Source organism: Vipera ursinii (genome assembly GCF_947247035.1).
Source record: "Vipera ursinii genome assembly, chromosome: 3".
Taxonomy (NCBI): domain Eukaryota; kingdom Metazoa; phylum Chordata; class Lepidosauria; order Squamata; family Viperidae; genus Vipera; species Vipera ursinii.
In genome coordinates, this window is record NC_139516.1 from 187,559,632 (window position 1) to 187,580,086 (window position 20,455).

The 20,455-nt window shown below is 39.5% G+C and overlaps 1 protein-coding gene across 1 annotated transcript; it reads left to right on the plus strand.

Moving 5' to 3' along the window:
* Positions 1 to 4,337: 4,337 nt before the first annotated feature.
* On the plus strand, positions 4,338 to 19,945 carry CIBAR1 (CBY1 interacting BAR domain containing 1). Its single transcript, XM_083360019.1, has 8 exons — positions 4,338 to 4,391; positions 7,530 to 7,764; positions 8,218 to 8,286; positions 9,396 to 9,497; positions 11,608 to 11,724; positions 12,555 to 12,668; positions 13,670 to 13,789; positions 16,324 to 19,945. Exons 1-8 carry the CDS (start codon positions 4,360 to 4,362, stop codon positions 16,417 to 16,419), a joined length of 885 nt encoding a protein of 294 aa, XP_083216145.1. The 5' UTR covers positions 4,338 to 4,359; the 3' UTR covers positions 16,420 to 19,945.
* The last annotated feature ends 510 nt before the right edge of the window (positions 19,946 to 20,455 follow it).

Genomic DNA, 20,455 nt, shown 5'->3' on the forward strand with positions numbered 1-20,455 from the left:
GCATAATTTTCAAGACATATATTCATATAAGCACTGGAAGTCTGTAGCTGCAGAAAACAAAGCCCAGCCATGGTAATTTGGCCCTCCAGGTTTGGAATTTTACCAGAAATGTGCATTTTAAATCATTTTCAGAATTTGAGCTGATTTGATACCACATCTGCACTACCTGAAATGTATTGTATTTAGTGTGATAATTTAAGAATACTGAGGTTAAAGCTACACGTTATATAGAAAATCTTTTAACAAAGGAAACATCAGAAGTTCCAATAGCATAAGAATGATAAATGGTATAAAGGTAAAGGTAAAGGTTCCCCCGCACATGCGTGCTAGTCGTTTCCAACTCTAGGGGCCAGTGCTCATCTCCGTTTCAAAGCCGAAGAGCCAGCGCTTGTCCGAGGACGTCTCCGTGGTCATGTGGCCAGCATGACTAGACGCCAAAGGCACACGGAACGCTGTTACCTTCCCACCGGAGTGGTCCCTATTTTTCTACTTGCATTTTTACATGCTTTCAAACTGCTAGGTTGGCAGAAGCTGGGACGAGTAACAGGCGCTCACTCTGCTACGCGGCACTCGGGATTCGACCCGCCAAACTGCCGACCATCTGATTGACAAGCTCAGCATCCTAACCCACTGAGCCACCGCGTCCCTTAAATGGTATAAGTTGGCCTTATATAACATATATGACAATTCTCTGGCAATGCAGATGACAACACGTAGAGTGCAGTGCCTGATCCTGGAATAACATCCTCTTGGGAAGCTTGGACTTCCCTGCAAGCCGTTTAGACACTTTAAAAAACCTAGGGATTTTCCGCAAGCTCTTCCAATAAGCTAGTGGTACTATATGCCCATTTGTTGTTTTGATTGTGCTATGTGCTTCCCCTGTTAGGTGGTGTTCTTTGAGGGGTGATGGTCATTTTTAGGTATGGTTTTAATTTTACAGGGTTTAATTTTACAGGGTTTAATTTTAAGCAGTGTCCCAATGTCTCAGGGGTTGCCACAAAGAAGAGGGAGTCAATCTATTCTCCAGAGCACCTGAAGGCAGGACAAGAAGCAATGGATATAAATTAATCAAGGAGCCAACCTAGAACTAAGGAGAAATTTCCTGGCACTTAGAACAATTAACCAGTGGAACAACCTGCTTCCAGATGTTGTGAATGCTCCAGCAATGGAAGTTTTTAAGAAGAGACTGGAAAACCATTTGTCTGAAATGGTATAGGGTTTCCTGCCTGAGCAGGGGCTCAGGCACTAGAAGACCCCCATGGTCCCTTCCAACATTATTATTGCTGTTGTTTTGTTGTTTTGTTTTGTTTTGTTTTGTTTTGTTGTTGTTATTGTACACCACTGATAGTGGTCTGTAAGGGCTGTTTTTGTGGGGGGAATGTCTTCAACTCAGTGTTGACTCCTGGCAACTGCCTTATAGTACCTGCAGTTTTTCTACAAAGTTACAGAGGTGGTTGCCTCCTTCCTAGGGATAAGCAAGAATAGCTGGGCCAAGAGCACCTACCAGAGATCATGCCTAAAACTGAAGTAGAAGTCATGGTCTCCTTGTTTCTAGTCTGGCACCTTTACCACTACAGGTGCTCCTTGATTTATGACTGTTTAACCGTGGTCTAGAATTACAAACAGCCTCAGAAATGGTACTTTATGGTCCATAAAGGACTACTGGCCATCACAAAATGTTGTATTACTACTCCCATCCATGTTTGTTCAATTTATATTCACATTTCTGAACTGTCCCATTTCCCTCAAAGCTTCAGCCAGCCAGCTATGTTCAAGGGCTATGTTCCTCATTCTTACATCCATGCCTCCACAGGACCCCAAAAGACTGGTAAAACACACCAGCATGTTTCTCTAGTTCTGCATCTTCTTTTTAATACAGGTAGTCCTCCACTTACAACCACAATTGGACCAGAATTTTGGTTGTTGAGCAAAGTGGTCATTAAGTAAGATAACACATGATTCTTCACTCAACTACAATCCTGGCTCTCCCAGGTATGGTCATTAAGCCCACTAGAGAGAACAGTCACAAGAATGCTGGCATTTCCTCCAGCATGCTGAGGGACTTTTCTCTTCCCCTCCAGAAAAAGGTTCAAAATGATCAGAAAAGGCTCAGAACATTGATGTTCACTAGCAATTTCCCCTTCCTTCCAGAGTCTGCTGGAGGAGAGTGGAAAACTCTGGCTCAGGATTCTGGCCTTCCCTAGCGTTTTCGCCAGATTTGAGGTCCATTCCTCCTCCAGCGCATAGAAGTTCCCTCTCTGCATGGAGGGGAGGGGAAATCCCTTGGCATACTGGGGAAATTTATTTATTTATTTTATTTATTTATTTTTATTGCATTTATATCCCGCCCTTCTCCGAAGACTCAGGGCGGCTTACAAGCTTAGCAGTAGCCTTCATTCCATGTATATGCCTGCTTATTAGGGCTTTCACACACCCCCAAGCGGCATTATTACAAAGTCAGCTTAATTGCCCCCAACAATCTGGGTCCTCATTTTACCTACCTCGGAAGGATGGAAGGCTGAGTCAACCTTGAGCCTGGTGGGATGCGAACCTGCAATAATTGCAGGAAGCTGGTGTTACTTAAGGAGGCGTTAGCCCACTGCTCCACCAAGGCCCTCAAATCCAACATTCCCTCCTCTTGCAACCTTCCCTGCTGAGTTGATTTTCTGTGGAAGCCAGCAGAGAAGTTTCCAAATGGAAATCACATGATCATAGTGTTGTGTAGTGAGTTCTTTGGGGGCAGTAAGCGAGACGAGAGGTTGCAAACAGGAACATTGCTTTATTGAGGCAAACAGGAACTGAAACAGAGGCTTCTGCCCAGCTACTTATACGGTTGACCACTAGGCGGCGGCCAATAGGTTTAAAGGAACCCATTCCCACCCCAAATCATCCAAAACTCTACTTAAAACTTTGTCTACAGCATTTTTTGCAGCCACATCCCCAGCATGGAGGGGAAACTCAGGCAAATCCTGAATTGATAAGATGCGAGCTGCTGGAGCCGGATCTGGTTCTACCTGTGGCAATGGCAACCTTCTAAGGCCATTTGCATGGCCCATGTCTTTGCTGGGTTTCTGAACCAGCCTGTAGCTGTAGGCTGACATAAAAATGGACCGTCTTAGCATTCTAGGGGACAGTATTTGAGGCATCTATCTATCTATAGTAAATAACCCCAACAGTGGCTTGTGATCAGTGAAGACCGTGAATTTCCTGCTATATAAGTAATCATGGAATTTCTTCACCCCGGCCAATACATTACATATAGGGCACTTTGCAATGGGTTGCAAATACCAACAGGTTGTCAAGCATCTGAAATGCAGGCATATGACCAAGGCGGTGCAATGTTTTGCAATGGCTGGAAGTGTTTTACAGGTTGTAAAGCACCCATACCAAGGCCGCTGGTCATAAGTCACAGACTATCTGTACTGTAACATAATAGAAAATGATTCCCCAGCAGAACATGAAGATAATCACCTCCTGCTGCTGCTAATTTTTGATAGTGTCATTCAATTTTAGTCATGACTAATAAAGATAGGATTCTCTGTCATTCATTCACTTAACTTTTCCTTCAGTGTGTAATAGTGGGGAATGAGAAGTGAAGTCTCCAACGAATACTGAGGACTACCAGAAGTTATCTCTTCCATTTGCTTTTGCAGCTTTCAACTGGAAAATACTTAATTCATTCTTAGCAAAAAAAAAAACTGAGGCTACCCTTATCATAGTTTCTTTTGCCATTTCTTCATTCACACGTTTACTGGGCAGCAGCCATTCCTGCAGAAGTCGAAAATAAATGGTACTGTATTTCTTTTTCCACCTTTTCACAGTGGGAGGGAAATAGAAAGATTTATTCAGCACTTATTCGGCAAACACTCTTGAGTTCCCAGAAGAAGAAAAACAGATGCTTGAATCGACAGGGAAAATGAGGCTGGAGTTCCCGTCAGGTCTCCCTGGCAAAATCCCAAGATATAAGGCTGCCATATCTAAGCTCCAAAAAAACGAACCAGAGGGAATAAAGAGTTTTCCCATCACTTTACTGCCACCTAGGGAACAGCTGATTTAGTGCGTCGGAGAAGGGTTATCCAGAAATGCAAATCAGGTTTCATGAAGGGGAGAATGTAAAGTAGCGCCACCGACTCTGCCAAAGATTGCGGAAAGGAGGGAAAAAAAAACATAGCAACAGGGATGACTCGGACGCCCCCAACCCCCCCCCCCCCCCAGTTCTGTTGAAAGGCGAAGAGTAACTTCGCATCAGCCGCCGGGTGGGTGGTGCTTGGCTTCCAGGGCAACCGGAGAGAAGTGAAGCGCATGCGCGCACCATCCACTTTCAACCGTCAGCGGCAGCGGCGGCTGGTCGCAGTCGCCATGTTGATGCTGGGCAGGGGGCTGGACGCCAGGTAATGGGGTCGCCGAGGGGCAAGAGAGGGCTTCTGGTCTGGGGGATCCTGCTCGGGTCCCACGCTCCCTGGCGAGAGGGGTGTGTGCTCGCCCCGGCATGGAGGGGAGCGTCGTCCGGCTAGGGCAGGGGTCGGCAACCTCGGCTCTTTTATGACTCGTGGACTTCAACTCCCAGAATTCCTGAGCCAGCTATGCTGGCTCAGGAATTCTGGGAGTTGAAGTCCACGAGTCATAAAAGAGCCGAGGTTGCCGACCCCTGGGCGAGGGCAGATCCGTCCCGTTGAAGGAGAAGAGGGGGAGAAGAAGACAAGAAAAGAAAAGAAAAGAAAAGGAGAAGACAGAAGAAAAGGCCTGCCGACTTAAAAGTACCCTTCCTCATCTTGATCAGGGCAGATGGGAATGGTAGTCCAGCGCATGCGCTACAGCAGGGATGGGAAACGATGGCCGTCCTTCGATGACTTGTAGACTTCCAACTCCACAAGTTGAAGCCAGCCACAAGTCATCCAAGGGCCGTCGTTCCCCACTCCCTCTGTAGGTTTTCGGGGGAGCGCCGGAAACTGTTTCGGCATCCTCGCCCTGATCCTGAACGGAAAGGAATGAGGCGGGCGAGGCTCTCGGGAAAAGCGCCCGCTCCTCCTTTCTCAGCCCCTCAGGTCCATCACCGGCTTGGCAGCACGCTCGGGGACTCGCCTTCTGGGCCGCACCGCTGAGAGAAGCCGCGACGTCCCCTCATCCGAGCTCAGCCGGCTTCCCTTCCTGGGCACAAAAAAAGGGGTTGGCAACCTCGCAGACAGTCCAGATAAAACAGTAAACTAAACCAAACCGGGGCCTGCGTAAAGACGTGAACCCCAAGTCTTAAGTGCTTTTTGGGGAGGCTAGGAAAATGCAGTATACGGTTCGAAAGCTTGCAGGTGCAAGTAGGTACCACTTTGGTGGAAAGGCAGGAGTGTTCTGAGGGCCTTTGGTGTATAGCCATGCTGGCCACATGACCACGGTTCCCTGGGCCAAGAAACTGAGATGAGCACCGTGCTCTAGAGCAGTGTTTCCCAACCTCGGGTACTGTAAGATGCGTGGACTTCAACTCCCAGAATTCCCCAGCCAGCTATGTTGGCTGGGGAATTCTGGGAGTTGAAGTCCACGCATCTTACAGTTCCCAAGGTTGGGAAACACTGCTCTAGAGAAACCTTTACTATTAGTTAGGTCTTTAATCTTTAGCAGAATTTGCACTGACCATGGGGTTGGATTAGGTGACTCCTTGACCTATTTTCACTTGTACGTTGATGTGTAAGGACAATTTTTGCTAGAACATCAAACACAAAATCACGGGCTATTTTTACGACTATAGGTATTTTAGTATGAGAATTCAAACCAGTGCAGCTTTGCATTTATTGCCTATTTACCCAGGTATACACCTCTGATTGCAACATTTACCTTAATCAGAAAGTGGAGAGCATCTTAACCTTGGTAGCAATAAATATTGTGTTAAGTAAAAATAAATTCAATATTGTTGTACTTTGATAATTTGGTCGTTAGCTATCTAAAAACATCCTCTATGAAACCTTATTTCACAATTTTGTATGTATGTATGATAAAAAAAACAAGGAGGTTTTGAATTTAAGCTAGTCAACCTAATTATTACAATCTTGAAACTGCTTTATTTTTATATCTCGGTATGGTAGTAGCACTATAGTTTTATGCGATCGATACAGTAAACTGAAGGAAATTACATTGTTTAAAAATTTAATCATAGTATTCAAATTGAAATACAGCTTTGTACATGAATGAAATTATGATAATTCAGTAATTATCACTGAATTATGCATTTCAGGAAGAATGCTCAAATATCGAAGGCTAAAGGTTGGGTTAATGAGGCTTCCAACTTTTCAGTTAGCTTTATACCGAAGAAGGGTCAGGAATTGACTCTTCATTGCCTGTTTTATTTATTGTTTAAAAATAGAACTATGTTGATGAAATTGAAAAAGAAGTTATACAATTTCAATAACTTGTTTTTTTCCCTTTTAATTTAGCATTTTTGTCTGTTTTTGTTGTTTTGTTTAGCTTTTGCTATTTATTTTCAGGGTTATGTTCTTTTTCCTGCTGTGCAGTTCAGTATAGGGTTTTTTATTTTATCATATACAGTAGCTTTGTGTGACACACACACAGGTAGCCCTCAGCTTACAACCATGGAACCTGCCCATTACACTTGCATATTGCAATGGCCGTTAAGTGAAGCATGTCATTTAATGACCCTCATTCCTGCTGTCCCCAATGTAATCCTTAAATGAATGTATGGGTTGTTAAATGGGGCAACAGGTGCCTCCAGTGAGGGAGGTCCTTGGACGCCTAACACAGGTCTCCAAAGGCCTCCCTCACTTCCAAGACACCTGGTGCTCTACTCCCTGTCCTGCCCCTTGGGATTCAGCAGGTTTTGGCCAGCTCTCAGCCTGACTATTCAGCTGGGCAAGGAAATCTAAAGCTGGTTCACAGAAGTGATTGGCCCATGCAGGTCACTTATAGCCTGTAAAATGATACCTACTTGGCCATCCAGCCACCGGAGACTTGCAGGACTTAGCCTGCTCGCCACCCAGCTCCAGAGGCCAGGAGCACTCAACTTTTTTTTGTTTTATGCAGAGAAGCCTGTCCAATGCAATGCAATGCCCAGCTTTGCAGAGGCTACCAGCCTCATGGCAACCTTGTGCTATTCTACAGTTTCTCGTGAGATTGTAGCTTGTTTTTTAAGGAAGCTCTCTACAAACAGGACCTCATTAAAAATAGAGAGCTCACAAGAAGTACTACTCTGCTGACCAGCTTTAAAACTTCCTTGCCTGCTAAATAGGAGCCAGTTGAGGATGGGGAATCCCAAGGAGCAGAGGGAAGCAAGTCACCAGAAGCAACATGCATACAGAGGGCAGTTACCATCTGTAGGCCAAGGCTTATTTCCCATCCGGTCACCCAGGGTCATCATAAGTCAAGGTTTATGTATATAGGTTAGATTTTCTATTCAGATTTAATGGACACTCAGGTCTAACAAATGTTGCTTCCCCAAGTAAAGTTTGCTTGCTGGTAATGTTGGATGTGCTTATAATTCTCAACACTGTCCTTTGTCTTTATTAAGTCAACTCTCCTTTTTTAAATAGGGATAACCAGACCAGACAAATACGGGAAGCTGTTTCAAATGTGGAAAAACATTTTGGTGAATTATGTCAAATATTTGCAGCATACGTACGAAAAACTGCCAGGCTACGAGACAAAGCAGACCTTTTAGTAAATGAGATACATGCTTATGCAGCTACAGAAACACCAAATTTAAAGTTTGGGTTGAAAAATTTTGCAGATGAGTTTTCCAAGCTTCAGGATTATCGCCAAGCAGAGGTATAAATTTACATTCATACATTTTCTTATGTCAGTACTCAAATTTTGAATGTTTGCATGTTATGACCATGATAACAAATTACAATTACAGCCATTGGAATCTAATACTATACAGTGTAACTTACCCATAAACAGAACTTCCAAACTTTTGATAATTTCTGATATAGTCCCTGATGTTCCACAATAAATTTTCAGAAAATTAAAACCTTTTTTTCAGTATATTAAGAAGATGTTGCATTAAACTTTAAAAGATGACAATGGCAAACTATATTTTAAACTAAATAATGAGTATACTAATTAACATACCATTAGATTTCTTTATTTCAGAACAAGGGTTTTTTCCCCTCTATTATTTCCTTCTTGATTGTTTTCTATATTTCAGATTCACTGAAAATAATGGGAATTTATGCAATGAAAAATTCTAGAATGATTCATCGTGACCTCTTTTTATAGGTAGAAAGACTTGAAGCTAAAGTTGTTGAACCTCTGAAATGTTATGGGACCATCATAAAACTTAAAAGAGTATGTGACAGACTTTGTTTCCCTTTTTCATGTTTTATTTTATTTTTATTTATTTTAATCCCATTTATATCCCGCCCTTCTCCGAAGACTCAGGGCGGCTTACAATCTAAGCACAAATGAAATGTGCTTAGCAATAGCCTTCATTCTATGTATATGCCTGCTTATTAGGGTTTCCCCCCCCCCAAGCGGCATTATTACAAAGTCAGCTTATTGCCCCCAACAATCTGGGTCCTCATTTTACCTACCTCGGAAGGATGGAAGGCTGAGTCAACCTTGAGCCTGGTGGGACGCGAATCTGCACTAATTGCAGGCAGCTGGTGTTACTTAAGGAGGCATTAGCCCACTGCTCCACCAAGGCTCTTAAGGTACTTCTCTAAGAACCTGGTGTTTCTAGTCTTTCTTAATTCAAGTAATCAAATCCTAAAATCTATAAAAGACCATGTAATTAAAATACTGCACGTTTGGATATTCAAAATTGGCAATGTCCAGGAAAACTTGGAAATTCAAAAGCATATATTTACTCAAATTCATTTAATAGGAAGCATGTATATATAAATAATCATAATTTCATTTGTTCATCCAAGCCTACATATAAATATACTGAATATTGAATCAACTATTAATCAAACAGTACCTTCCAGTTCAGAAACAATAGGCCTGGCCATTTTATGTCCCATGGCCCATATCTGGCCTTTTGGTTGTCCCTGTCTAGCCATCAGCCGCTGGGAGGCAAGGCCCTGGCATCAGTGGGGCAGCTTGGGCAGTGGCCCTCCATAACAGTCCCAGCTTCTCCTGTGTCTTCTTGGGAAAATTGCTCACCCCTGCTCCAGATACTAGTAGTGAAGATCCAATTATGATAAGTGGCTGTTTTCCTCATACGTTGCCCAAGACTTTAGAAAACAGAATGCTGGGAAAACAGCCTTACCTAGTAGTTCATCCTATAGCAATTCTAAAAAATTGGGAAAATACTTTATTTAAAAGCACAACCTTTGTTGTATAATTTAATCAATAGCCTTAAGTAAATGCCTTTGAATTCCACAAAAATGTAAATAATTAGAAACCTCTTTTTTAAAAATATAGTTTTTGACGTGCCTACAATCTGTTTGCAGGAAGATCTTAAAGCAACTTTAACAGCAAAGAACAGAGAAGCAAAACAGTTATCTCAACTGGAGAGGACCCGTCAACGAAATCCATCTGATCGGCACATTATTGTATCCTTTGCACACATACTTATTTAAAACTTTATATGCAATAGTTAAAACTGTTGAAAAAGATTGGTACATGTAAAAAATTAAGTGCAATTTCTTTTACATTGCTTTCCTAAAATACCTTAGTTCAAAGGTCTCCAACCTTTCCGGGCTCGACCAGAGGGAAGGAGAGCAGCTTCAAAATTGGTGCGCACACTGGCACGGCACTAGCAGCTCCATTCATGCATGCGGCATGGGCTGTGTGCATGCACAAATGGCTGCGCATCCCCCATGGTGGCTAGCGGCCCATTCGTGCATGTGCGAATGGGCCACGCAAACCACCTGGGATAGCAGTGCATGCACAAACGGGCTGCAGACACCCATACCACGCTAGCATCCCCGTTCGCACCTGCCTGCATGTGCAAATGGGGCTGCCGGCGCAAGTAGGGGGAATGCGCGCCCATGCATATGTGCACCGGGCAGCCGTTTCCACGGCCCGCTGGCCAAGAGCACATAGGACCATAGGTTGGGGACTCCTGCCTTAGTTGACAAGTAGCTATATTGATTATTCAGCAATTAAAAGTAATTACTTTATATAATTCTTTTTCTTTATTCCCTAATTTGTTATAGTTTCAAGATTTACTAAAAACCAAAAGCCATCAATAATTTCTGTCTGATAAACTAGAAGCTTGTTGAGTTGTTATATGGAAAGGATTGTTTAAATATCAGAAATACTGCTGCAGTATTTTCTGTAACTTAGAACATTTTCCTTTACTGTTAACACCTTCAGTCACAGGTGAGTCTTCCATCTGAAATGATAGCATAAGTTCTATTGATAATTATGCTTTTTCATATTTATATTTGTTCCACCAATAAGAAAAATAAGTTGTATCTACCTACAGATACTAAGATCAGAAGTAGGAGTAGAAAGTAGATTTTCATTAAAGATCTCTTACTTTGGAAGGCAAAAAAAGGAGTTTGGTACCATGTTTTCTGACTAGTACTGTATTAAAATTCATAAGTTAGCTAGCTAAATTGATTTTTTCAATTAAAGTTAATGATTAGTATTGGCATAAAACATTGCATAGCTAATATAAATTAGGCAAGAGATCTAAACTGCTGTACAGCTTCGTATTACACAATAGAATTTAGTCACGTTTAAAGAAATATAATCATTGAAGTCTTAATGTAATATTTGCAAATAAAACTGATCAGAATGACCATGGAGTAAACGGCTCATGGTGTCAGTTTCAGTGGCTTGTTCACCACATGGGCTCAATCTAGATTTAAATAGAATGTTCTGATAATATTTTAACTTTTATTTTTATTATTTTATTTCTTAAGGATATAAAGATGGGGTATCTGTAGTATAAATAAAAAAATAACTAAACATGAAATAAACTCAAAATACTAAGGAAAATATTACTCCTAAGATTAAAAACTATACCAACAAATCAGCTTAAATTCCATAAAATCTTTGAACTAAGTTTTAAGAATGAAAAATAGTTATGTTTTATCAGCACATCTATTGCAAATAATGTTTCCAGTAAATATTTCTAAGTTACAGGTGAGAAAAATAGAAACATTTTCCCATCTATATCTTAGAAATCTTTAGAAACATTTTCCCCCAAGGATCCTAAAGCTGCAGCATCTCATGGGAAAATTGTGAGTCCCACTTGTAGTAGGGATTTATGGTTAATAGGTACTTTTAATGCCCAGAGAAGATTTTAAAAGGTGTTTTAAAAAGACTGTTCATAAATCAGTTCAACTTTTTAATTATTTCCCCAAAAGAACACACTTAATTTGATTAAGAAATCAAGCTTTTCCAATTGTGAGGTTAAAGGTTTGTTTCCCAAGCTTATGGGTTGGTTTCCGAACTTTTTGTTTGCAGGCTTATCCTACACCCCAGCTACAGATATTGGCCACTTTTCCAATTATGCTAATTATGAATATGTGTAATAATACATTGGTGTAGGTCCACTAGATAGAATTTTTCCAAACTGTGGGAAAATTAATGTTAATTTACTTAGAGTATCCTATCTAGGGCTATAGATAAGCAGAATGCTTTCTCAGGCACTTTATCTAATTTTTAAATGGAACATTGGAAAACATCTGTTGTCGGGGAAAAAAATACTTTATTTTTAAGGCTGAAAGTGAATTACAGAGAGCCTCTCTGGATGCAACTAGAACGAGTCGGCAGTTGGAAGAAACAATGGACAATTTTGAAAAACAAAAGATAAAAGATATTAAGGTAGGTATGTAATACAACGCAATACAGATTAGCAGACTACTTCTGAAATGGGAACAAACCAGTCTTGACACAGACCTCTCCACACATTTAATGAACTTGTAAATAAGTGAGCCAAGTTTATTAGCCTCCATGCGAGGACCCTAGAAAAAATATAATTCCTGGTTTTATTTTTAAAATTGGCATGTTCAGGTTTAGTGACAGAATTCAAATTATGTTCACTAAATAATTCAAACTGGCAGATTTTAAATACTCATAGTACATGTCAGAGACACAGTTTAGCCCCAACAAATTGCTGCTTCTGTTAAAATATCTCATTTACAGTGAAGAACAACACTGCTCAGATTTATTACTGAATTTGATCATAGTAGAATTACAGTATTCTAGTGCAAATAGTATTTGAATAGATTAACATTAAAATGTATTAATTCTAAGGAGCAGGCAATTCCCTTAGTAAATAAATGAAATGGGAACTCAGTATTTAACACTGAGACAGATACTAGCATGAGTGGGGGGAAAATATTGCTCAAATGGTCCATGCTGTTACATTTCGGATAAGAAACCTTCAAAGTATAGAAGAACTTTTCCCAGTTGAATAAATTGTGGCTGCATTGGTCTCTTCTAGGCAGATACCAAGTCAGCCTGTTCAAAAGGCACCAATTATACAAAGACTGTTACAAACAGTAAATTGAACATTCTTTTTTTTCCAAGCATAGTGAAGTTTTCATAGTGATGGCTCAATTATTGCCACAACTGTCATAAAGCAATAGATACACACACACACATGTATGTGTGTATATATATATATATAATATTCTACCCTTTATTTTTAGAACATACTTTCAGAATTCATTACAATTGAAATGTTATTTCATGGAAAAGCCTTAGAAATTTATACTGCTGCATTCCAAAATATACAAAATATTGATGAGAATGAAGATTTAGAGGTAAGAGACCAAATGCATCTTTGGTAAAGGTGTAGTCAGTTGATTATTTTGTAGCATATTACAATTTTAAACGCTAGCTGTTCCAAAATAATTTAATATTTAAATATTCGACATAAACAAAAACCTCAATTAAGGAATAATTATAGTCTGTATATATTTTAAAACAGATAAAAAATAGATTGAATAAGTAACAGGTTTCCCATTCTTGCTCATTCTGTCCTAAGTAGAGATGCAATTTATTTGAGTGTTTCCTATCTTATCAAAGTAGATTTGGTGACAGGAAGCAATGGGTAAGAGAGATTTATATTTAACTCTTATCTTCCTAATTTCAACTTTTTAAAAGTGTAATGTGCCTCCCTAAATTGTCTGATAAGGAATGTGTTGAAATAATTTTTGCTGGTTTAAGTTTTAGCACTTCAGCTGCTAGCAGTTCAAAATTGTTTTCTTTGTGACATGGAAGGCAAATAAATAAGCCTTTTTAATCTGATTTGCAGAAATTCTTCCGCATCTAGAAGTTGGAATATAACAATAAACTAGGCATAGGTAACATAAATTCAGCCAAAACTTTTAAAATTGCTTTTGATAATTTAAAACTGAATGACTTTCAAAAAAATAGATTTCTAGCTTTTCTCTTCAGTACTGAAAAGATAAAGGAAACTTCAGTTATACAAGCTCTCCTGCTTGGCCTGCACATATTAACTAATATCTAGATTTTGGACTGACGTTCATGTCTGGTAACGTTTATACTTTCAGAAGAGATGAAGTGGTGTAATTGTTCAGCTTGCTCTCTTTGCAGCCATTTACAGTACATCCTAGAATCTGTATTACTTTGATCAACACCAGTCTGTTTAGATTAAAATGTGGTCTACTGGGAGTATTCCAAGAAATTATGCATTGAAATGACGTTTATATCACTTAAATCAGCGTAGTACTAATAGTGTACCTCAGAATTGCTGCATGCATTCCAAATCTCACTATCAACATTGAAGTTTTATTAACAGGTATTTCGGAGTTCACTTTATCCACCAGAACATCAAACCCGTTTGGATATTGTTCGTGCAAATTCCAAATCTCCCCTTCAGAGAACTGGTTCTTCCAGAACTTGTACTGGAATAGTTCAGGTAAAAAAAGATCTTGAATGTTTTTGTTACTAAGTGCTACAAATGTTTTAATATAGCCTTTCCAAATAATCTATAATCTCTAACCAGAAATCTATTGGATATCAAATTGTTTGAATGTCCAATTTACTTGCCATTTCAGTGAATAGTTAAAAATGAATTTATAAAACCTTTTATTTCTAAAAGCGAATACGCACAATGAGATGTGTAAATCGTTTATGAAATATTACACTTACTCAGATATGTAAATTATTTGTGAAAACCTTAGGGGTAATAGTGAAACTTGTTTTAAGGGGCTTTTTTAGTACCATTTTCAAATACTGAGGCTAGCATTTGTAATACAGCTGCATGTAAAATACATATATATGTTTTGGAGTAAAACAGACTGTTAAATATAAAAATGCATGCCAATTAGTTTTGCATCTTATCTGTATTTGTTCATTTTGGAAAATCTGGCTGAAAATACTTCCATTTGTAAGCCATTAAACATATAATTCAGAAAGACAAGTTGATACAGTCATGGCCAAAATTGTTGGCACCCCAGGAATTTTTCCAGAAAATCAAGTATTTCTCACAGAAAAGTATTGCAGGAACACATGTTTTGCTATACACAGGTTTATTCCCTTTGTGTGTATTGGAACACAACAAAAAGGGAGGAAAAAAAGCAAATTGGACATAATGTCAAACAAAAGGACTGCCGATGGAACTTAGGACTGCCTCCGACCTCCGCTCATTCTGCCGGGACCTGAAAACTTGGCTCTTTGAGTTGTCAGGCCTAGACTGAGGGGTTTTAATTGGATTTTAATGTTTTAACTTTTCTAAATTTTGGGCTCTAAATTTAATTAATTGTTTTAATTAACTGTTTTAAATCTTCTAATTTTTGTATGGTATGATTTTAATTGCCCTGTAAACCGCCCTGAGTCCTACGGGAATAGGGCGGTATATAAATCAAAATAATAAATAAATAATAAATAAAACTCCAAAAATGGGCTGGACAAAATTATTGGCACCCTTTCAAAATTGTGGATAAACAAGATTGTTTCAAGCATGTGATGCTCCTTTAAACTCACCTGGGGCAAGTAACGGGTGTGGGCAATATAAAAATCACACCTGAAAGCAGATAAAAAGGAGAGAAGTTCACTTAGTCTTTGCATTGTGTGTCTGTGTGTGCCACACTAAGCATGGACAACAGAAAGAGAACTGTCTGAGGACTTGAGAACCAAAATTGTGGACAAATATCAACAATCTCAAGGTTACAAGTCCATCTGCAGAGATCTAGATTTGCCTTTGTCCACAGTGCACAACATTATCAAGAAATTTGCAACCCATGGCAATGTAGCTAATCTCCCTGGTTGTGGGCGGAAGAGAAAAATTGATGAAAGGTTGCAACGCAGGATAGTCCGGATGGTGGACAAGCAGCCCCAAACAAGTTCCAAAGGAATGCAAGCTGTCCTGCAGGGTCAGGGAGCATCAGTGTCAGCGTGAACTATCCGTCGACATTTAAATGAAATGAAACGCTATGGCAGGAGACCCAGGAGGACCCCACTGCTGACACAGAGACATAAAAAAGCAAGATTACAGTTTGCCAAAATGTACTTGAGTAAGCCAAAATCCTTCTGGGAAAACGTCTTGTGGACAGACGAGACCAAGATAGAGCTTTTTGGTAAAGCACATCATTCTACTGTTTACCGAAAACGAAATGAGGCCTACAAAGAAAAGAACACAGTACCTACAGTGAAATATGGTGGAGGTTCAACAATGTTTTGGGGTTGTTTTGCTGCCTCTGGCACTGGGTGCCTTGAATGTGTACAAGGCATCATGAAATCTGAGGATTACCAAAGGATTTTGGGTCGCAGTGTAGAACCCAGTGTCAGAAAGCTGGGTTTGCATCCGAGATCTTGGGCCTTCCAGCAGGACAATGACCCCAAACATATGTCAAAAAGCACCCAGAAATGGATGGCAAGAAAGCACTGGAGTGTTCTGAAGTGGCCAGAAATGAGCCCAGATCTGAATCCCATTAAACACCTGTGGAGAGATCTTAAAATTGCTGTTGGGAAAAGGCGCCCTTCCAATAAGAGAGACCTGGAGCAGTTTGCAAAGGAAGAGTGGTCCAAAATTCCGGGTGAGAGGTGTAAGAAGCTTATTGATGGTTATAGGAAGCGACTGATTTCAGTTATTTTTTCCAAAGGGTGTGCAACCAAATATTAAGTTAAGGGTGCCAATAATTTTGTCCAGCCCATTTTTGGAGTTTTGTTTGACATTATGTCCAATTTCCTTTTTTGCCTCCCTTTTTTTGTTGTGTTCCAATACACACAAAGGGAATAAACCTGTGTATAGCAAAACATGTGTTCCTGCAATACTTTTCTGTGAGAAATACTTGATTTTCTGGAAAAATTTCTGGGGTGCCAACAATTTCAGCCATGACTGTATGTAGGATAACCTGGCAACAATGAATCCTTAACGTACAAAAAATACTGTACAAAAATGTTTTTCTTTCTGCAATGAGTGCTTTTTTCAGTTTTATTCTTTGCTAACAGATTGCTAGGAATCGCCTTAAGGAACAGGAGGCAGATGAAGAGGAAGAGGAGGACGACGAAGAGGAAGAATTAGAAACCACTAAGGAGGAAAGATAGCTTTTGCCACAACAAAATATTCCTCAAAAATGCTAGTTTCATGTTAAGACATCATAAGGACAGCCATTAAAATTACAACAAAGATACATTATTTGACCACCTTATGATCTTAGTAGTATAACATGTACAAAAAGTTGCTAAAATGGAGATATTTTTTTAAAAAAAGTTGTGTCAATTTTGACAATTACCGTAAGGAATTCACCAAGTTTTCTTGTTTCTTTGCCTTTCAAAACAGACATTCCCATTGATTATCTATTAACAAGGGGAATGAGGTATATGTTCATATTTATTAAATATAAGCAGTCATCCCCCAGTAACGAAGTGAGTTACATAAATTTCTTTGATGTATCATAGAATCCATCCGCTGTCAAAACATCTAAATTTGCTTTGGCCTATATGCCTAAAAAAACCCTGTAGTTCTTGACTTACAACTACAATTGAGCCCAAAATTCTGTTGCTAAACAAGACAGTTAATGAGTTTTGTCTCATTTTATTATTTTTCCAGTTAAGTGAATCCGCAGTTGTTAAGTGAAACATGCAGTCATTAAGAGAATCAGGCTTCCTCCATTGACTTGTTTGTTGGGAGCTGGCTGGGAAAGTTATAAATGGTGATCACATGACCCCAGGTCAGTGAAGCTGTCATAAATACATGCCACTTGCCAAGTGCCCAAATATTGATCACATGTCCATCAGGATGTTGCAAAACTAGTCATGTCTCTTTTTTCAATGCTATTATAATCTTGAACAAACAAATGGTTTTAAGTGGAGAACAACTTAGAAAGATCTTTCATTAATCACTTCCAGCCTTACCTTCCAGCATGCCATATAACTGGAGAGTGAAGCCTGAATGTAATTTTCTCTGCTCATCCTTAGCCAGATTCTTCCCCAGAATCTAGTTTTTGGTGTTTAACTGAATAATCATATTTGATTTGCAACAGAAGCAGTGTGAGTCAGTATTAAGTTTACCTTTCAGCATTTTACGGTATAGCTTTTAAGTTTGTAGTCAAAATTCACACACGACTTTAGAAGAAAAATGGGATTTAAATTTTCTTCTCATTTCATAATTAGAATTAGTGCTTTAATTATGTATTAGCAGTATTCTAACATCCATTCTGTTTAATTGCCGGTTATCACATATTTTAAAAATAAAAAATGCATTTTCACATTAAGTATTTATATCCTCTGTCTTAGTGATTCTTAAACTGAAGCCCATAGCAGTGTTTTTAAACTGTAGAACACACTAAGTTTGAAACCAGAGAATAAGAAATAAGCATTTAACTTCCTTCTATCAACTGTAATCAAAACGCAGATGTGCAAACACCTAAAACTGAACCATAATCTCTTCACCTCAGTAACTAAAAATCAATTAACACTGTATAATATATATGATAAACTATATATCCATGCTGAAAAAAAGCAGTTTTCTATACTAGTCATACTTGGAAAAACATGTTCCCTAGCTCAGCTAGAGTAATAAATACTGCAGAGATATGTTGAAGAAATTGGAAATGCAGCATTTTCTACTAAAATGTAAATGGCAGATTTTTAATATTACGTTTAGTTGTTATTGGAATTCTACCAGATGGAATTTAAGAAAAAAAAGTCACCATTTCCCAAGGTTAAGAGATCATATAGTACTGTACAACTCAAGTTACATCTCATCTGCGTAGAAAACAATGTCAAAATTTTGCTTTAGTATGAATAAATAATTCAGTTATCATCCAGGTCCCTAGATGACAGGAGTCCCTTTTATCATATCAAACACTATCTTTAAGAGACGAGATTAGTGGTATATGAAATAAGATGCGTTGATTGAGGAGACTATCATCCTGACTTATCCCATACACCGTGCAGTTTTAAGTATTTTAACCATATCATTTTCATGCATATTTTCCACCTCCAAGCTGTATAAACTTGAATGTTTAATGGATATAAGCATATCAAGTAATGTGTATTTGTGTAATGAGAGGGTGTAACAGCTTAAGGAGATCAACACCCTATATCAAGGTGTGCATAATTACTAGGCAGCTTCTTTTCCTCAGGCAAAATGGGCCAAAAAAGATTCTAGCACTCTTGAAATTGCTAAGATATTGGGGCTTGATCACAGAACCATCAAATGTTTTGCTGTAAATAGTCAACAGGGTTGCAAGATTTACACTGAGAAAAAAAAGATGCACGTTAACTGCCAAAAATTTGAGATGAATCAAATGTGAAGCTTATCAGAAATGTGTTATCGTTCAGTGCTGTCATATTCCAGAACCGCAACATACCTGGAGTATCCAGAAGTACAAGGTATTCAATGCTCAGAGACATGGCCAAGGTAAGAAAGGCTGAAACTCGACCACCACTGAAAAAGACACAAGTTGAAATGGCAAAACTGGGCCAAGAAATATCTGAAGACAGATTTTTCAAAGGTTTTATCAAGTGATGAGGGACTCTCAACGGACCAGGTGGATGGGCCCGTGACTGGATCAGTAATGGGTACAGAGCTCTACTTCGACTCAGACACCAGCCAAGGTCAAAGTGGGGTACTGGTTTGGGCTGGTATTATTAAAGATGAGCTAGTTGGACCTTTTTGGATTGAAGATGGACTCTAAATCAACTCCTAAGAAAGCTAAAACCACACTTTTACTTTCTTAAATATTCAGGTTTGAGCTTTACTAGCATTTTGGATTTACTGAGAGCACTGTAGTTGTTCAATAAGAAAATTAATCTCCAAAATACAACTTGCCTAATAATTGTGTCCACAGTGTATATAAGTATATCTGGAAGAGCACATGACAGCTGTGACTAGGGGAGCCTTTGCCCAGGTTCGCCTGATGCGCCAATTACGGCCCTATCTAGACCGAGATGCCCTACGTACGGTCACTCATGCACTCGTGACCTCTCGTTTAGACTACTGCAATGCTCTTTACATGGGGCTGCCCTTGAGGACCACTTGGAGGCTCCCAACTGGTACAGAATGCAGCCGCGAGAGTTGTGTTGGGAGTCTCCCGATACTCCCATGTTACACCTCTACTCCGTGAGCTGCATTGGCTCCCAGTTGTCCTCCGGGTAAGATTCAAGGTGCTGGTAATGGTTTTCAAAGTCCTACATGGCATGGGTCCGGAGTACCTTAGGAATCACCTGCTGCCAGCGTCAACATCCCTCTGTCCAGTGCGCTCCCACAGAGAGGGCCTCCTAAGGGTTCCGCCATTCGGAGAATGCCGTCTGATGGCTCCCAGAGGGAGGGCGTTCTCTGTGGGCACGCCTGACCTATGGAACCGTTTACCGGTTGAGCTCTGGATGGCTCCCGACCTTCGCTCCTTCCGACGCGACCTTTGAGCAATCCGGTCTGGTCTGACGGGTTCTGTTGTAATTACTGTTTTAAGGTAACTATCTTCTGCATTTGGGCAAAATTAGGGTTTAATTTGTTTTCAATATCTGTATTTGTGCATTCTGTTATTTATGTCACTGTTAACCGCCCTGAGTCCTTAGGGAGAAGGGCGATATACAAATCAAATAAATAAATAAATATTCAACATTGCCTTTGACAATCTAATTGATACCGTCCAGATTGTTTAATTCCCAAGCAAAGTAGCTGACTAAATTTGATGAGAATTGCATTCTAATTGATTTGGAAGACACACAGTTGGGAAAGACTTGTCTAATACATACAAAGCCAATGTAATCATGTCAAAATGATGCTGCAGTTGCAAGTGCCCAAGATGAGTAAAAATGCCCTTACAATGCATGTAGATCAACTTGAAAATGTTTCTAAAGTTTTAAATACCGGATACTTTTCAGCTGCCATTTCCTTTTCCTCCCATCACAATGCTTAAAGGAATGTGTTAAGGCTTTTTTTGACCCAAGGATAATATTGTTGCCAAATTAATAGAAAATGTAGGCATGAAGCAAAATTGTAAGGGTATATGGGTATCACAATAAGTTGCATTCTTTAGGCTATACTATGCAAAATTTTACATTGTGCCAACTCCTCTAAAATGTAATTTATAAAATCATTATGTCCACATGCCAAATATAAAACTGGTTTTAG

Coding starts and splice junctions, on each gene's coding strand:
- CIBAR1 (XM_083360019.1), top strand. CDS start 4,360: ATGTTGATGCTGGGCAGGGGGCTGGACGCCAG. Junction 4,392..7,529: donor GGCAGGGGGCTGGACGCCAG/GTAATGGGGTCG, acceptor TTTTTTAAATAG/GGATAACCAGACCAGACAAA. Junction 9,498..11,607: donor CATCTGATCGGCACATTATT/GTATCCTTTGCA, acceptor GGAAAAAAATAC/TTTATTTTTAAGGCTGAAAG.